At 38.6% G+C, this 16,391-nt stretch overlaps 1 protein-coding gene across 3 annotated transcripts in view; it reads left to right on the top strand.

Annotated features, from left to right (window-relative positions):
- Positions 1–16,391, top strand: part of ADGRG2 (adhesion G protein-coupled receptor G2) — a 61,011-nt gene that overhangs the window by 7,011 nt on the left and 37,609 nt on the right. For all 3 annotated transcript variants that reach the window (XM_040582623.1, XM_040582621.1, XM_040582622.1), the window contains exons 2-3: positions 4,642–4,760; positions 12,028–12,645. In XM_040582623.1, coding sequence (XP_040438557.1) covers positions 4,643–4,760; positions 12,028–12,645 — 736 coding nt within the window. In that variant the 5' untranslated portion in view covers position 4,642. The remainder of the gene's footprint in view (positions 1–4,641; positions 4,761–12,027; positions 12,646–16,391) is intronic.

Genomic DNA, 16,391 nt, shown 5'->3' on the forward strand with positions numbered 1-16,391 from the left:
TTGCAGAGGCACGGACTCCCATCTCCTCTGCCTTCCAGCTGCATTTGTAACACAAGCCCAGTTTCCTGGGACACCTCGAAGTCCTTTCACTGTGGATGCCGGTGACTGAACAGCTAGCTGAAGGGCTTTAAAAACATCAACTTCAAATGTTACTCATCTTTCAGAGGTACAAAGCTGGGTACAAAGCTGGGTAAATGTGGTAAAAGCCTTACAGGCCTTGGTTTTAACAGTCATCTTAGCCTGCTCTTGTAAGTTGCTGTTGGCTTACTGACCTTCATCCCTGTATTCTGCCCATCCTTGAGCAGCAGGCTTCCTGTCACAGTGTTTGTCTTGGTCAGCCTGTTAAATTTCAGTAAATTCTACAGAAACTGTATTCTCTAGGCAGGTAGAACTCCCATGGTGCTGAAGGATGATTCCATCAAAAGACTAGAAAAATGGCATGACATAAGCTAATTAATACAAGTGATAAGAATGCACACTCCTTTTTATACCATCTTTCTGTCTTTGTTTCCCGTAACCTCTTCAATTTCCAGAGAATGTGATACTAATGCACAACTGCAATGTTTATAACACAACATACAACACAACCATCTAATTTTTCAAAGTATGTTTGTTCATTTGTTTTTAAAAAAAGTTCTATCAATGCTAGTTTTACTTTCAAATTAATGACGTGGTACAAAATGTTGTGAAACCTGGGTACCAATGCTACGAGATCATTGCTGGTCAAAATAGAGCATTCTTCGTGGAGGGCAAACAAGAGGGAACAGTTTTATGGCTGAGCCCTTACTTTCTGTTTTCTGAATTTCCATTTTATCCACTGACCATGAAGAAAAGTAATTAATATTTTTTTTTATATATATATATATATATAATATTATATATATATATATATTCTTCAGGGAGTTAGCTCTTTGTGAATAAAAGTGACTTCATTATTTGAGAATAGTAAGTGAGAAAGTAAAGACAGCCAGTTACATCTTTACTTGTAGCCTGTGCATATAATTCCTTCCCACACTTGGGTGGCTCAGTAGTTGTGCCTAGTAGCTGTTGTAATTTATTAGATATGCTTGATTTACAAGTGAAAATTTTTCATCATACTGCAAAAACTACACAGATTCATGCTGAGCTTTGTGAGTCATGCTGTTTTCATCTAGTATAATGAACAATAAAAATGTTCATTTGAACAAAATGAATAACAAATGAAAAAAATCACTTATGCCTAGTTCTATAATGGCCACAACTATATATTTACAATTACATTACTTTTCAGTATCATTATTAGGAGCAGAGCTTTAGAATTCCAGTACAAAGAAGGGCTTAAGTAAGTTTAAGATAAACATAACATCAAAATGTTTTAGAATGTATCCTATGAACTTCATTTCAATAGATATGATGAAATCGTATTGTACATCTCTCTTTTTTTAAAAAAAATCTAAAAAAATCCATCAAGGCCAGCATCATCTTTTTTTTGGTTGTGTCTAAACAGCATTGTTGCAAAAATAAAGAAACATTAATGTTATTTTCCTAACTCTTTTTAATAGTATCTTTTATCCACACATTGGAACAAATCTTGAGCTAGCATTCAAGTATCTGGAGTCTTGCAAAAAGTCATCTGATCTGTGTCAGGATTTCACTTTATATATTTCCTCACTTTCCTGCTATCTGGATTTTATTGCTGTCCCTGGGACCATTAATCTGCATTCATAGCTCTGAGTAGTTTCGGAGTTCTTGTGACTATTTTGCAAATGAGCAGCTGTGCCTCTGTCCCCACTTGTCTTTGCTGGGCTCACCTCAGGAAGTGAGAACAGTGTCAAAAAAACCCAGAGGAGACAAAAGCTAAATGTGCTGGAAGAATTTATTACTTTTCATTTAAACACTGGACAAGTATTAGCAAAGCTTACTCTGGAGGACCTGAGTTAGAGGAAGGTCTGTTGGAACTCCTCAGGGCTACTTAGCATTAGGGCAGAGCTGGAGCCAGAACCAGGAATTTCTAGGCTCCTGCCCTCAAATTTAGACTCTTATTATTTCTGGTGACTCAATTGTCATTCTCAGTTGTTATTTCTGGTGGATGGGGCACTAACGTGGTTGTCTAATGAGGTCTACCAGACTAAATAGAAGGCACGCTTGATAGTACAAGAGTAAACCTTTGTCCTAGTCAGCTCATTTCATGTATATCTCCTTGCAGAACTGAGGCTTAAGGAGGCAACTAAATACAGGAATGTAAGAGCACTCTGAACCAGTACTATGTGTGACACGTGCAAGGAATTTGCTTCACCAACATCGATGGCTAAACTTCTGGGTGCCGCTGAGTATTTTTGGGCTCCATCCCATTCATATTTCAACTCTAGTAGAGGCCAGGGATGCTGGAATTAGTGTTTGTTTGTTGTCTAAATACATCACAATGGATAGATGGTTTACTGTATAAAAGAAGACATTTCCCCATAAATGGAGGAATAGACGTGCAGCTTGATTCTGCTTGGAAGTGACCTAATTTCAGACTAGAGTGGGAAGCATGAGTAGGCAAAGAAAGGAAACACAGCTTTTGGATGGGCACCTCTTTTCACCCTAAGAAATTATATTGTAGATGCACAATCCTTAAAGTTGTAAAATGTATTTAAGCTTGGCAGTTTTCATTATTAGGTTCTTAGTATAATTACTGTAAGTCTGCTACTTAGTTTGCTGACTGAACTACTTTATTAATACATGATTTTTAGGCATTCAAGAGACGCAAGCTAAGGACATGTTTAGACAAGTTTTCTGTGAATCTTTGGAAAGCTAGCCCGCCACTGACATGTCTTGCTATTTTTGCTTGTCTTTCTTTGGGTTTTTGTCTGTTCCTGCATAGGGTTCTGTGTATTAGCTATGTCCACTGTTTTAGCAGACCATTTATTTTCTCTCACCTTTAATATGCTTGATTTTGTATTCCTTGTATCAATAGCCTTTCTTCCTGCTGGTTAACTTCTCCAGCACCCGTGCAGATGTCATACATGGTGTTGCCACAATTTGACTGTTATTTCCTTAGTGTATTTCGATTTTAAGTGTAGCACCCAGAATCTGAGAAGTGGAAGCAGTATGGGTCATCGTCCAGATTGGCCTGTTTCAATGGAATCAGTATGATCTTATTTTTCAGCTAGAAATATCACATACTGTGTAATTATTGAAAACACTGGCAACAGTGTTGCAGTGTTCTAATTCTTAAAAAGCCTTTGCTTTATTTTTTCTATGTTACGTTATTATATGTGTACACTTTATTTGCACGTACATTTAATCAGTTTCCAAACTGTCAAATACCTAGCAACTTCACTGTTTCTCAGTTTATTTCTGTAGCACTTTCTTGGAAGGTTCAGACCATAGTAACCATTTAATTCTCATAAATATTTATGTTAATGTGAATGCTTGCAAAAAATACATCTTAGCCCTAACCTTAATTGAATTTACAGCTTCTGAAAGAGTTCACAATTTACAGTCCCTGAAAAGAAGGGAACTTAACTGCTGCCTGATACAGCATGTATGAAAATACAGTAAAGTTTGCAAGCAGTATGAGTACTAACCAATACACTCATACATGCACCAAACTTAACAATAGTAAAGTTGAACTTCTGGTGTCATGCAGCATGCTCTGGCCTGCCATAAAGCTGATACATCAAAGATAAACAATATAAAAAGTTTACTGCGTTGAATTTGTTCAAGAATCAGTTATAGAATCACTTGTAACTATGTATCTCTAAGCCTGTTTATTTAAGAAATAATGCATGCAAAAAGCAAATGAATGTTTCATGTAATTTTTCTTTCGGCATGCAAAATATTCAGATGATGTACCTTTTTTGAAAAGATCTCTTTACAAAAAGTTTATCTCTTATAGTAGTTCTTTTTCTACCACCATGCCCTATTGCTCACAATAGGTAACCATCGCTAAAAAGAAATGTGGACAAACTAGGTTTCTGTGATACACCCCATGAATTTGCGGCCCACAATGTCTTGTGGCATTTCTCTTTTTCTTTTTTTTTTTTTTCTTTTTTTTTTTTTTTTTTTTTTTTTGCGGTAGCTTCTTGTCTTGAGAATGAGGTGGGGATCAGGAATCAAACTCTTGCTTCTTCTGTTGGAGTTCACAGTGTTGCTATTGAAATGTCAGATGATGGAACCTGTGGGTAGGGAACTGAAGAGATACTTTCTATATACTTACTGAGATTAGCAAAGCTTTTGGATGAGCTCTTCAAGCTTGCTCACTAGGTGCTTTTGGTTTGGGTTTTTTTTTGTGGTTTGTTTTTTGGGGGGGGGGTTAGGTTTTTTTATTGTTGTTGTTTTGTTCTTCAAATGTTGAAAGCCTTATTTGTGCAAGGATCATGGCCATGCTCTCATGTATTTGTGAATCCTTGGAGAATTAGAGCTTGAGTGTCCGGGATTTTTGTTGGGTTTTTTTTTTGTGTGGTTTTTTTTTTCTTTCAGCAAACAGCTCTTTCTTTATCCATAACTTGGCAATAATACACAGAGTATTTGTGCATTTATGTACAATATATACCCAATAGTATAATAGAGTTGAAAAGATTTACACTGATGGGTTGGAAGCATAATTTGTCATAATATCTGTACACCTGCACTTTTTCTAGTCACTGTGGTTTATTTATTTATTTTTTCTCCTAGAATGGTTGCCTGGGGAAAACAGCACTGCTGTGTTGGCAGAATACAGGACATTTTCTTGAGATTCAGGCTTGTTCTAGCAGTCCTTTTACTTCATTTGTTCCTGGCTACAGCAGGCAAAGGTAAGACAATTTCTTCCTGATTTATCTAGTGTTGGTGTTCCAAATAAATAGCATTAGTCATGGTGAACAGCACTACTGAATATATTCAGAACTAGCAAGTTTCTGCCCTCTTGAAATCAAGAGGAAAAACTGCCATTAACAAGAAATTAAACAGTTGGTGCTTAGCACGTAAACTTAGCACATAAACCCTATGTTTACAGTATTTGTTTTCATTAAAAAATAATTAGTAGTAACTTATTTTCTGATATGGATGAGGAGAGAATGTAAACACAATATGTAATAACAAGATAAATTAACTTCCTTGCTGTTTTTTTGAGCTGGAAATGTTACTTTTTTCGGAATATGTTGTTAAATCTTTTACACTTCTTGCACAAACACCACAAGATCCTTTGAGCTTCACTCTACTTAGTGCTCATTTGAGTACAGCACATCTGCTGCGTTGCTCTTTGTTGTGTATCTCAATACGGCGAAGGAAAAGGTAGTAAGGTCCAAAATGTGTAACAGGAATGATGTATTTGAATTTGACAGCCTATGCTCTTTAAATAACAGTAAATAAAAGATAAGTTCATAAGGTTCTTGTACAAATTTTTTAACTGACATGGTGATGCTTTTGTATGAGGTGTGGTAGAATCAGTAATTTGGTTTATTCGTGGCTGTTCTGTAAGCTGGCAGAGACAAGTTTGTCGCTACTCTGGACCTCAAGTGATATAGGTAACAGTGCTTGTCACTCATAAATCTTCCTTATATCAGTAGTATGTAATACATTTATCATGTTAGTAATGTGCATGGAATTTAAAAAAAATTAGAAGTGTTTTTTTGCCACATACTTAATGACTAGTTTTAGAAACTGTTTTGCTCAGAGAAGTCATGGATGCCCCATCCCTGAAAGTGTTCAGGGCCAGCTTGGATGAGGCTTTGAGCAACCTGGTCTAGTGGAAGGTGTCCCTACCTATGGTGAGGGCTTTGGAACTAGATGATCTTTAAGGTCCCTTCCAACTCAAACCATTCTATGATTCTGTGTTACTTTACTCCAGAAGGTCAGAGTTTCTTGCAGTTCAAAGGTACTTTGTAAGTATGTCTGCTTAATGACATTGTTCTAGCAATGAAATTTCATATGTTCACAGACTAGACTAATTCCGATTCTAATTCCCCAAATGTAGTAATTTTCATAGAAAGAAGCTCTTATTGAGGCAAAATTTGAGATTCGGGTGATAAAACTCTTACTAAGATGGTGAGGTTTTAACCTCATGTACTTTCAATAGTAAAAAGGACAGGGCTGCTCAGCAGATGGGCAAATGTCAAGAATTTTTCCAGGGGAAATGCAACTGCATCTAGGGTTCCAAGTAAGCAAGCAAAGAGGGATTTCGTCTTCAACGATCACTTGCGAGTGCCAGTAATCCTTCAAGAAAAGATGAACTGGCACAAGAATGTATTTATGGTTCCACCCTATTTATTTATTATTATTATTTTAAGGCTGTTAGCACTGTCAGCAGCATCTCTGCTCAGTTCTCCCCCCATCTAAGGGGCCAGAGTATGTTTGTGTTCTCCAGGAAATACAAAGAGAGAATAACTGCCTGCGTTCTTCCTGATGTCTAGGACACTCTGCATAATGTGGCATAGTTTATCCAAATACAACTGTGAATGAAAAAGGAGGGATGAAATTAATTGTGAGGAATAAGTTCTTAGCTTTAGATTTCCAAAACATTGAGCACAATCAAGTGACCCACATGTAGGAAGTTTAGAGTTTTCAATTTCTTATAAAGAACAGTTATGAGCTCTAGGCGGAATACATTAAGATACAAGATTCTTGTGATGTCATTTTAATGGTCTGTCGCAAGCACTTTGTTACAGGTGGCAAACACTTGCATAGAAATTAATGACTATTGTTGTTACTGGTTAAAAGCCAGATTGTGCAGATACATAAATTTGTGAGTATTTTTATTCAAGAGAATACTCAGCTGTATTAATGCACAACTATACTGGTAAAGTAGCTATCAGTAATAGAAAATTAGTAATAGAAAATAGTGCTAGTGCTTATGTACTGAGAGAATCTGCTCCTGTATGTCTATTTCTTACTACGTATGGTTGGCTATGTCTTGTAAAGCTATCAGTTATCACCATCTGAAAATGTTTGAAAAAAGAGAGATTGCATTTGGGGTTTATGTTTGCATTATCTTGCCATTCTCAGAAAATTTATTTTAAATGTTTGGAAGTATGAGCATACATTTCAGGATTTCTTTCAGGGCTTAAGAGAACTTATTAAGTGGATGCTCTTTATTTTTAGTGAGGCTAAAAAACCCAGTTCTTGCTTCTATTAGAGGTAAATATATTAAGAAGGAACAATTTGTATTTCTGAAAGAGGTTAAGTGCCTGAATACAGCAAATGACATAAAAAAATCAGTCCGCAATTACTACTGCATGGAGTTTCCTTGACTCCAGATTGTGATTTTTGCTTATTTTTCTTACTCTGGAGATGTTTCGAGCATTCTTTCTACTATGCTACCTTTTCTGTGTTGGGGTGATTAAGGTATGTTCATGGCAAGGTTTCTGAATGTGATTTGTATTGTCTGGACCCAAAGGAGCTAATTGTAAGCTAGGAATGTCGTTGTCAGAGCACAGCCAATTCCAGCTCCTCAGTTCTACGCTCAAGGGTAGATTGCAGCCCACAAGTACCATTACTAGAGAAAATAAGTGATGGCTGACAAAACTTCCAAAAGCTTTAAAGTAATGTCATCTCCTACTTGCATTGTATCCACCCACATATCAGACTTATCCAGGATTGTTTTGATAATGAATTTCTAACTTAATGCTGTACTCCATGTGTTCCACTTGGAACAGTGAAGTGCATTTTCTGACTGTGGTTATGATTTCCTGTGTGCTTTTTCAGCATTCTTTGGGTAGACAAACCATATAAAATTTTCTGAGTCTTTCTTGTTACAACTCAGATAGTATTGGTATCTCTTCTCTTAACTTTGGCACCCCTGTTTGGCACCTGTTGTTTTTTTTAACTCTTTAGAGCAAAGTGGCCCAGACTTTCCAGGTTTTGGAAGGGTAGATTTCTCTAAATAACCTCTTTTGGTAGTTTAAGTTGTCAGGCCTTTTACGCCTATCAGTAGTGGTCTTTTTGAATCATCAACAGGACTGATGTAATTTTGCATAATTTCTGTTGGTTACCTGCCTTAGAACTGTTTTTATCTGCAAGTCAGTCCACACTGACTCCCTTGACAACTCTACAGTGTCAACTCCTCTAAAAAATGTGATTGGGTTTTGCAGCCCTTTAATTAATTCACTGTTGATGCATAAACACTGATTTAACATTTAACATGAAATTAAGCCTCACTCAAAATTTGTCCACTTCCAGAATCAAGTTGTCTGATGGTACCTGAAGTTTTGATGAACACTTTTTTTCTCAGGAATGGACTTCCATTCTTCCAATCTGGGTAGTCAACAGAGACTTAAAGCTATGTCAGGAAACTTCCTTAACCAATGACTTTGGTCATCTCTGCATGCTCAAGACTGCTTACAGAAATTTTGCAGGGTATATGAGTCGTGCAGGTATATTTGACATATCTTCTCTGAGGAACAGCAGCTGCATCAAATCTTTCAAAACCTTCAGCATAATTCCTACTTGATAATGAAAGACTCGAGAAATTATTTTTCTTTGGTGAGATGTCACAAGTGTTGCCGTATAACTGTATATGTAGCTAGCTGTTTCCTTTATAAAATCAGTTTCCTCATGATCTGTCCAAACTGGAAGGTAGCAGATCTATTTTAATTGTAGGTACATTTGAGTCTATCTAAAAATCTGTACTTCTGTGACACTTTCCTGTCCCGCCCAATCTTCCTCACACCAACTTTTTAAGTCGTGTTTTAAAAACTAGTTTTCCATGTGGTTAGCTGAGTAGTCCGTATCTTGCTTCTGGGTTCTGACAAATGGCCAAAGTGAAAGAATTCATGCTGTAGGGTTGGACAGGGGGGAAGTAGTTCTACCGATTGCTGTTGGGCCAGTTGTGGTTTTCTTCTCCATTACCGTAGAACCATGCTAAATATTACCTTGCCATTCAAAATTCACTGTCTGCTAGTTAGGATTTTCAGCTAATTCAGCCTGTGCCCTGAGAGATTTTGTTTGGTATGTAGCCTTGTATGGCACTTTCATGTTGTATGTTGAATTTCAGGAATGATTCAGAGTTATGGAAGATGCCTACAGATTTCAGCTAATTAGTATCACAAAAGGAGTCTCAAAGCTATAGTATGCAACAAGAATAGTTATCAGTGGGGGTTTGTTTTATACTTTTTCTGGTAGCTTATACCTATCAAGCCACACTTGGAAGTTAGGAACTTCCTCCTGTTTTCCATTTGTTGCTACTGAAAAAGAAACTTGAGAGCCCTGTGCTCAAGAGACAGAGAAGTTGAACACATTCCTGATTCAGAATTGGCCTGATGCAAGCTGGTGCTCTGGCTGGTTGAGAAGGTCACAGAAAAGCTGGCTGTGATCTTGACAGCTAACTAGGACTATGAATGTAACCTACCTAGGGAAAAAAACCCCCGCAGACTGATCCAAGTTGCCTGGAAATTTGTCTTTTCACAGGGGAGCTAGTGGAAAAGCTTTCTTCCTGTAATGACTGACCTTTTCCTGCTATCCAACCCTGACCAATCATGATTAATCATATACCTCCTCTGGAGGGTACATAAAAGCTCTGCATATATTGATAAATAAATAAATACCTTCCTAAAGGTGTCAGTAATATGTTCTCTTGCGCTGGCTGAGCATCTACCAGGCTCTTCCATTTTTCTGTAGTTCCATTTCATGTCCCATAGGAGTTTTTCTTAGTTTGGATTTATTTTGTTGCCGATGGGTACACAGTAAAGCAAGTAATCATGGTAATGATTGTGTGATTGGGATGTGCGTTTTTCGGCAAAATAAGAGTCAGCTGCAAAGAGCTTACATCTATAGCCACAAAAGCCTGTGCTTTCCTATAGCAGGACAATGGAGGAGATGAGGCATCTACAAGAACTTAACAGTTATGATTAAGTTCCAGTGTTTGAGGCATTCCCTGGCACTACTTGTTTTACCACCATTGTCAGAGCCTGACACTTTTTTTTCACCTGTAAATGTACTGTTAGCACCTAAAATTCTTTTTACTGTTGCAGTTGAACTCTGGGTTGCCATCATCTCATTGCCTCAGTAAATTTGAGATTCACAAACCAAATTTCTCTGCAAGTGCGTGCCCTGGTAGAGAACAGGGAGTGGGAGCTGGATGGGATTCCATTTAAAATAAACCAGTGGCTCCGAAACACGTTTCTTGAAAGTTACCTAAACTCAGTCTCTTCTAGAATATGACTGTTTTCTACCTTTCTTTCGGAAACTCTGCCAGTATGCAACAGAAGATTTAAAAATCTCAGGGTTGGGAAAAAATCGTACAATCAGAGTGGTTTGAGATGGAAGGGACCTTAAAGATCACTACTTCCAGCCCCACTGCCATGGGCAGGGACATCTTCCACTAGACCAGGTTGCTCAAAGCCCCATCCAGCCTGGCCGTGCCTGAACACTTCCAGGGATGGGGCATCCACAACTTATCCAGGCAACACAGCTCCAGTGCCTGACCACCCTCACAATGGAAAATATCTAATCAAAATCTATCCTCTTTCAGTTTGAAGCCGTTACCCCTTCTCCTATCACTACAAGTCCCTGTAAAAAGTCCCTCTCCAGCTTTCTTGTAGGCCCCCTTTAGGCACTGGAAGGCTGCTGGAAGGTCTCCCTGGAGCCTTCTCTTCTCCAGGCTGAACAAGCCCAACCCTCTCGGCATGTCTTGTCTTCATAGCAGAGGTGCTCCAGCCCTCTGATCATCTTTGTGGCCCACCCCTGGACTTACTCCAACAGGTCCATGGCCGCCTTATGCTGGGGGCTCTGGAGCTGAATGCAGTAGTTCAGGTGAGGTCTCACAAGAGCAGAGCAGAAGGGTGAGGGGCAGAATCACTCCCCTTGACCTGCTGGCCACACTTCTTCTGATGCAGCCCAGCATACGGTTGGCTTTGTGGGCTGTGAGTGCACATTGCCAGGCCATGTTGAGCTTCTCATCCATCAACACTCCCAAGTCCTTCTCCTCAGGGCTGCTCTCAATCCATTTTCCACCCAGCCTGTATTTGTGCTTGGGATTGCCCTGACCCATGTACAGGACACCTTACACTTGGTCTTGTATTTCATGAGGTTTGCAGGGGCCAACCTCTCAAGCCTATCCATGTCCCTCTGGATGGCATCTCTTCCATCCACCGTGTTGACCACACCACACAGCTCGGTGTTGTTGGCAAACTTGCTGAGGATGCACTCAGTCCCGTTGTCTGTGTCACCAACAAAGATGTTAGAACAGCGCTGGTCCCAGGACGGACTCCTGAGGAACACCACTCATCACTGGTCTCCACTTGGACATTGACCTGTTGACTGCAACTCTTTGAGTACAACCATCCAGCCAATTCCTTATGCACCAAGCTGTCCATCCGTCAAATCCATGTCCCTACATTTTAGAGACAAGTATCTTGTGTGGGACAATGTCAAATATTTTGCATGAGTCTAGGTAAATGACGTCTAGCCCCATAGTAGAAGGCCACCAGATCTTTCAGGCATGATTTTCAGATAGTGAAGTCATGTTGGCTGCCGTGAATCACATCCTTATTTTCCATGGGTCTTAGCATAGTTTCCAGGGAAATCTGCTCTATGATCTTGCCGGGCACAGAGGTAAGACAGATTGGCCTGTAGTTCCCCAGGTCTTAGTTTTTTTAGTTTTTAAGTGTGACATGGAGAAGCATGATCTTGCTCAGAGAAGGAGGATGCAATGCTGAGACACAAGAAGGCAGTAAGGGTATAGTCCCTTCTTCTAACTCTGTTTCTATATTTTTTCCCAGTATCTATTAAATGCAAAATATCTACAGAGTCCTGGGCATAGGAACTAGGATCTGTGATTCTCTTTTTGCCTCCCACTTGGTATTTGAGTGCTGTCTTAAAGAGCTACATGGTTGTCCTTCATCTTCTACATGAGCTTTACTTCAAAACTTTCATGGGCAGCTACAATTTATTGATTGCCTCCAAATTTGCCGCTTTCCCACCACAAAAATAAAGCAAAAAGAGAAAGATACAAGATTGTTTCTTATTGTGTTGTTTTGAAAATGCCTAGGTAAATGCCTAGGAATGGTACTGTATGGAAGAATAACGTTCATATAGAAGATTTTTAAAAACTGAAATAATTTTACAAATCACCTTTTCTTTATTTAGATCAGGAGGATTTCCTAGGACAGTATAAAGCTGTCTTTAAGACTGCATGCGAAGATCCTTGGATTATGTCAGCAAGAGTTTCTCTGCGTCCCTTGAAAGAATTCATTGTTTGTGTGCACCTCAAGCTCTATTCCTCACATAGTCCCTGGACAGCGTATGTATACAATCAAGAAACTCTTCACACCAACCTCTCTGCAAATAAGTATGATCTTGGACTTACGGGAGATCATGGTAAATTGAGGATATGGTTATTTGGAAAACAAATAAATGCAGCAGCAAGACTTCATGAAAACACTTGGAACCAAATATGTATCCTGTGGAAAAGTGAAGATGGGGAGATGAAGGTGTTCGTAAATGGAACAAAAAAAGTAAACAGAAAACTAACCGGGAAAATTAATTTTCCTGGAAAAGGGAAGTTCTTACTTGGCTGTTCAAAGCTGCCAGGTACAGCTATGTCACCTCACCTGGGTATGACCGGGGAGCTGTACATGTTCAGGATGTGGGATAAAGCAAATATAAAGCAATCTCTGGACTGTGAAGACAGTGGTGTTATACGCTGGAGAAAGGAGGATTGGGTCTATAATAAGACAGTAGAAGAGGATAACTCTTTGCCATGTGGTAAGTGCCATTGCACTCCTGTTTTTAAAATAGAGTTTTTGTCAAAAGTTCATCTGAACACGTCTGATGTTTTTCTTCCAGATTTTACAAAGTATTTGTCTATTAGCCATTTCTAGGTAAATGCTTAATGAGATCATGTGAAGATCTGCAGCTTTCATCAGCTTTTATCCATATATAAAAAGCATAGCAGCAGTCCTTTGAAGACTTTCAGCTTGCTTCAACTTTTGTGTCTGTCTACTGCCCATGTAATGGTAATGAGAACAGGATGCATCCAGCCAAAACTCCTTGGAGTATTAGGGCTTTCTATCAATGTCATCTTAAAATAATTAATTTTCACACCTTCTATTCAGGGAATAAATATAGAGGAAAGCATTGCTGATCCTCATTCTGCATATTCACTGGGCCAGAACTTCAATGAGTGCAACTTTTCATTGTTTCACTGGCACATTGCACCATCTTTAGCTCATACATCTGTAAAGATGACTGGAGACTCTGATTTCTTGTTTCTGTACCAGTAATGCCTTCCTTTATTAAAATGGCCAAATGGTTTCTCATGCATTTATCAAAATTCCTCTCTGCCTTGAAAAAGAACCATAAAAAGCTTTAAACGAAACCAAAACAATATTTTTTTTCAGAGAAATTTAGTTAAAGCAAAAGAATAATCTTCTTTCTAGCTTTTGCTGTTGTATCTATTGTCAAAAAAGACAAACATGAATCAAACTTGGGCGAGATCCAATTTATCAACCGTAGTAAATGGTATTACCCCCCAAGACCTTCAGAGATTTTAAGGTGACTAACTCAATTGGTAAATTTCTTACATGATATAGGTACTTCACTTAAACTGTGGCACCAATCTTCATCACCTTTATATTTAAAAACTGTACCTATCTATTTTGTGCAGACTAAAAAATATCTTTTAGCTATGTAAAGTTATAATCACTGCCTGACTGGGTAGATTAAAAATATCTTAAGGCATTAAAATAAGGTGACCAGATTTCTTTTTCTGGGTGAGAAAGAAATCTGTCTGACAAACCAGGACTCATGGAGAATGCCTCTAACACTGGGTCATAATGAATGAAATGCCTCTGCTGGCCTCATGCTGTAGTTGGGAGCACATCTTTTCGTTGGGTTGTGTGATTTGGGAGAGGAGCTGAAGAAAGGATGTCTTTCTTTTGCTCATGTGTGACTGTGTTTGAAAGAACACAGTTGTAGAGCTTTCTAGTTCCTCTGTACACCTGTGCAAAAAATACCTGATTTTGGGGGCTTCTCTGTTAAAACAGAAGGACTTTGGGTGGTAAGCTTTCAGAAAGACCTGATTTTGCATCCGCAAAGAACATAACTGGCAAAGGGCTAAAGCTTGGAAAGTGCTATGCCTCCTGTGTAGGCACAAAAGGTGAAAAGGAAGTGGTTCATTGTAGTCATCATTGTGCTGGAGGACAAGTTTCAGAATTTTTTTTATGACCTGGTTGGCATTTTGTGCCTACATAAAACAACAGTTTATAAAATGTTCAAAGATTACCATGATTTCTGTGATTTCTCCTTTGCTTAACCACTCAAAATCTTTGTGCAGTTGAAGCCATTACCTAATTGGTGTCTCATAGGCAGTGATGCACTCCATTAATAAATCTGGATTTACTTAACTTCACATTTTCTTATGTTTCCTTACCTCCTTTTCCTGCCTTTCTTTTTGTTGGCTCCTCAGATTCTTTTTCTTTTGGTTTTATCATTTACTTTTGTAATAATTTTTCAGATGACCAAAAATTTATTTAGTTTTTATTAACCATGTGAGGTCTAATAAAGACCAGAATCCTGATTCTGCTAAGAGGTACGCACATGTGTAGTGCTTAAAGGCATGCTCAGCTTTAACCAAGTAGTTTACTTTAACCAGGTAGCTCTGTATCTTATGCATCTGAAGGTTTGCAAGAAAGGACATATCTGACTACTTCCCAGTATATGATGAGGGCTGGTCATGTTTCTTGGACTAATGGAAGTCAGCAACAGCAAACTCTTAGGTCTGAGTTAAAGATGCAACTCTTGCTTCTTCCAGACACAGTCTTCCAGTTCTCCTCTGTTTGTATAGCCATTGCGCACTAGCAGGTGTAAGTACTGCAGGTAGGGCCAAAGGGGGAAGGAGGCCCCAGACATTATGCGTCACTAAACCTTCCACTTGCATTCCTCAGGTTTCTCTGATAATTCCTCTTTTGCTGAGAATGAGAAGTAGCTTAACAACTGTGATATGGAGAAAGAGTGCCATAGATCGGATGTATCTCACTTTAGAGATTATCTCTTGGTATTTAAAAATATGTAAGTGAAGAAAGAAACGCCAGCTTTGGAAAATTTCTTTAGCTTGTTCCTCGATTCCTATCTAGCTACATACTTTAATGTTAAACAATATGAATGATACCACTATTGTCTCTACATAATCCAGGAAAGAAGTACAAAGTAATATAAAGTGCTGAGCGATTTGAGAGAATACAAAACCACAAGAAAAGAGGCAAGTTTAAACGCTAAATGCTTGAAAAGAAATTTTAGTAATCTGTGAGCACCAGCTCTTTGATTGTCATTTTTACATGGGGTATTTGCAAATTGCCTTTAATAAGCTGCCTTTAATAATAACTGGAAGAAATGTACTGTTTAAACATTAATCATTTCAGTTACATGTTAAACAGGAACATTCTTAATCCAAATATAAATATCCAAACTGTTACATTGTGCATTTATGCAAGGAGCACTGAGATGACAGAGTATCTTTTACAAATTGCAATGAATAAATAAAATAGATTATTTATGGCATAACTGTAAATAGTATCACTGACAGTAAAGCACTGTCATCTCATTGGTGGTATCAGTGGCCTAACTTTTAGCAGGAGTCCAGTGCCTGTTGCTTTTTGTTGCATTTTTTTGCATAAATACAATTCAGTGTTTATATTGTGGCATTTTAGGCTTTTCTAATCTGTCCTGTCCAACTTTCAAGACTAAGGTGTTGCCCTCTATTTTGCATGTATCCTTTTCACTCCCAATATTGCTGAGCCTGCTACTGGTGGTGCTGGAGGAGGTTTCCAGGCTTGTGGGAACAAAGCAGTCTAATGCTGATGGGAGAAATGTGTCCTGTGTGACTGTTTTGCCTTTGCATGCTCAAGGAATAGGAAACCTTCAGTTTGGGCTGTTGCTCTGCTTTGTAGGTGTGGGCAATAAGAGGCTTGTGTAATCCCTTTTTAAGATTTCTGAGGCTGTGTGTACTTCTGGTGACAGGATCGGCTTTCCTGGAAGGAGGGTGGAGTTCCAAGGCTTTACCTTCTCAGACAGAAGGTGGAAAAGTAGCTGCCACTCATCAGTCTGCATCGCAGTCTGTTGGGTACCAAACTTTGGGCCATGTTGTTACATTTACTGAGCAAATCATGGAAGTTGGAGATGAAAAAATAAATTATTTTCCCCAATACCGTTTTCTTTCTGAAATTGTGAGGACAGGATACTGCAGAAACCTCTAGAAGCTCTTAAAGGAAGTAAATGTGATGGGGGCGTTGGGTGGGGAGAGGAAACAGAACTCTGGAGTGCCTATTTGATGAGTCATGTACCACTCCACTTTGTACCTATTAACTGAGTGTATGTTTGACCTCTTTCTTTGCCCTCATTGCCTCCCTTTTCTGTGATATCAAAGGAAGTAGCTTTTTGGAAATCAGCCTGCCAGATAAGAGGTGATTTGATTCACCTCAGTATCTAATGTACAGCTTTATACAAACAGAGCT

This window comes from Falco naumanni, chromosome 2, assembly GCF_017639655.2.
Source record: "Falco naumanni isolate bFalNau1 chromosome 2, bFalNau1.pat, whole genome shotgun sequence".
In the NCBI taxonomy this organism is placed as follows: domain Eukaryota; kingdom Metazoa; phylum Chordata; class Aves; order Falconiformes; family Falconidae; genus Falco; species Falco naumanni.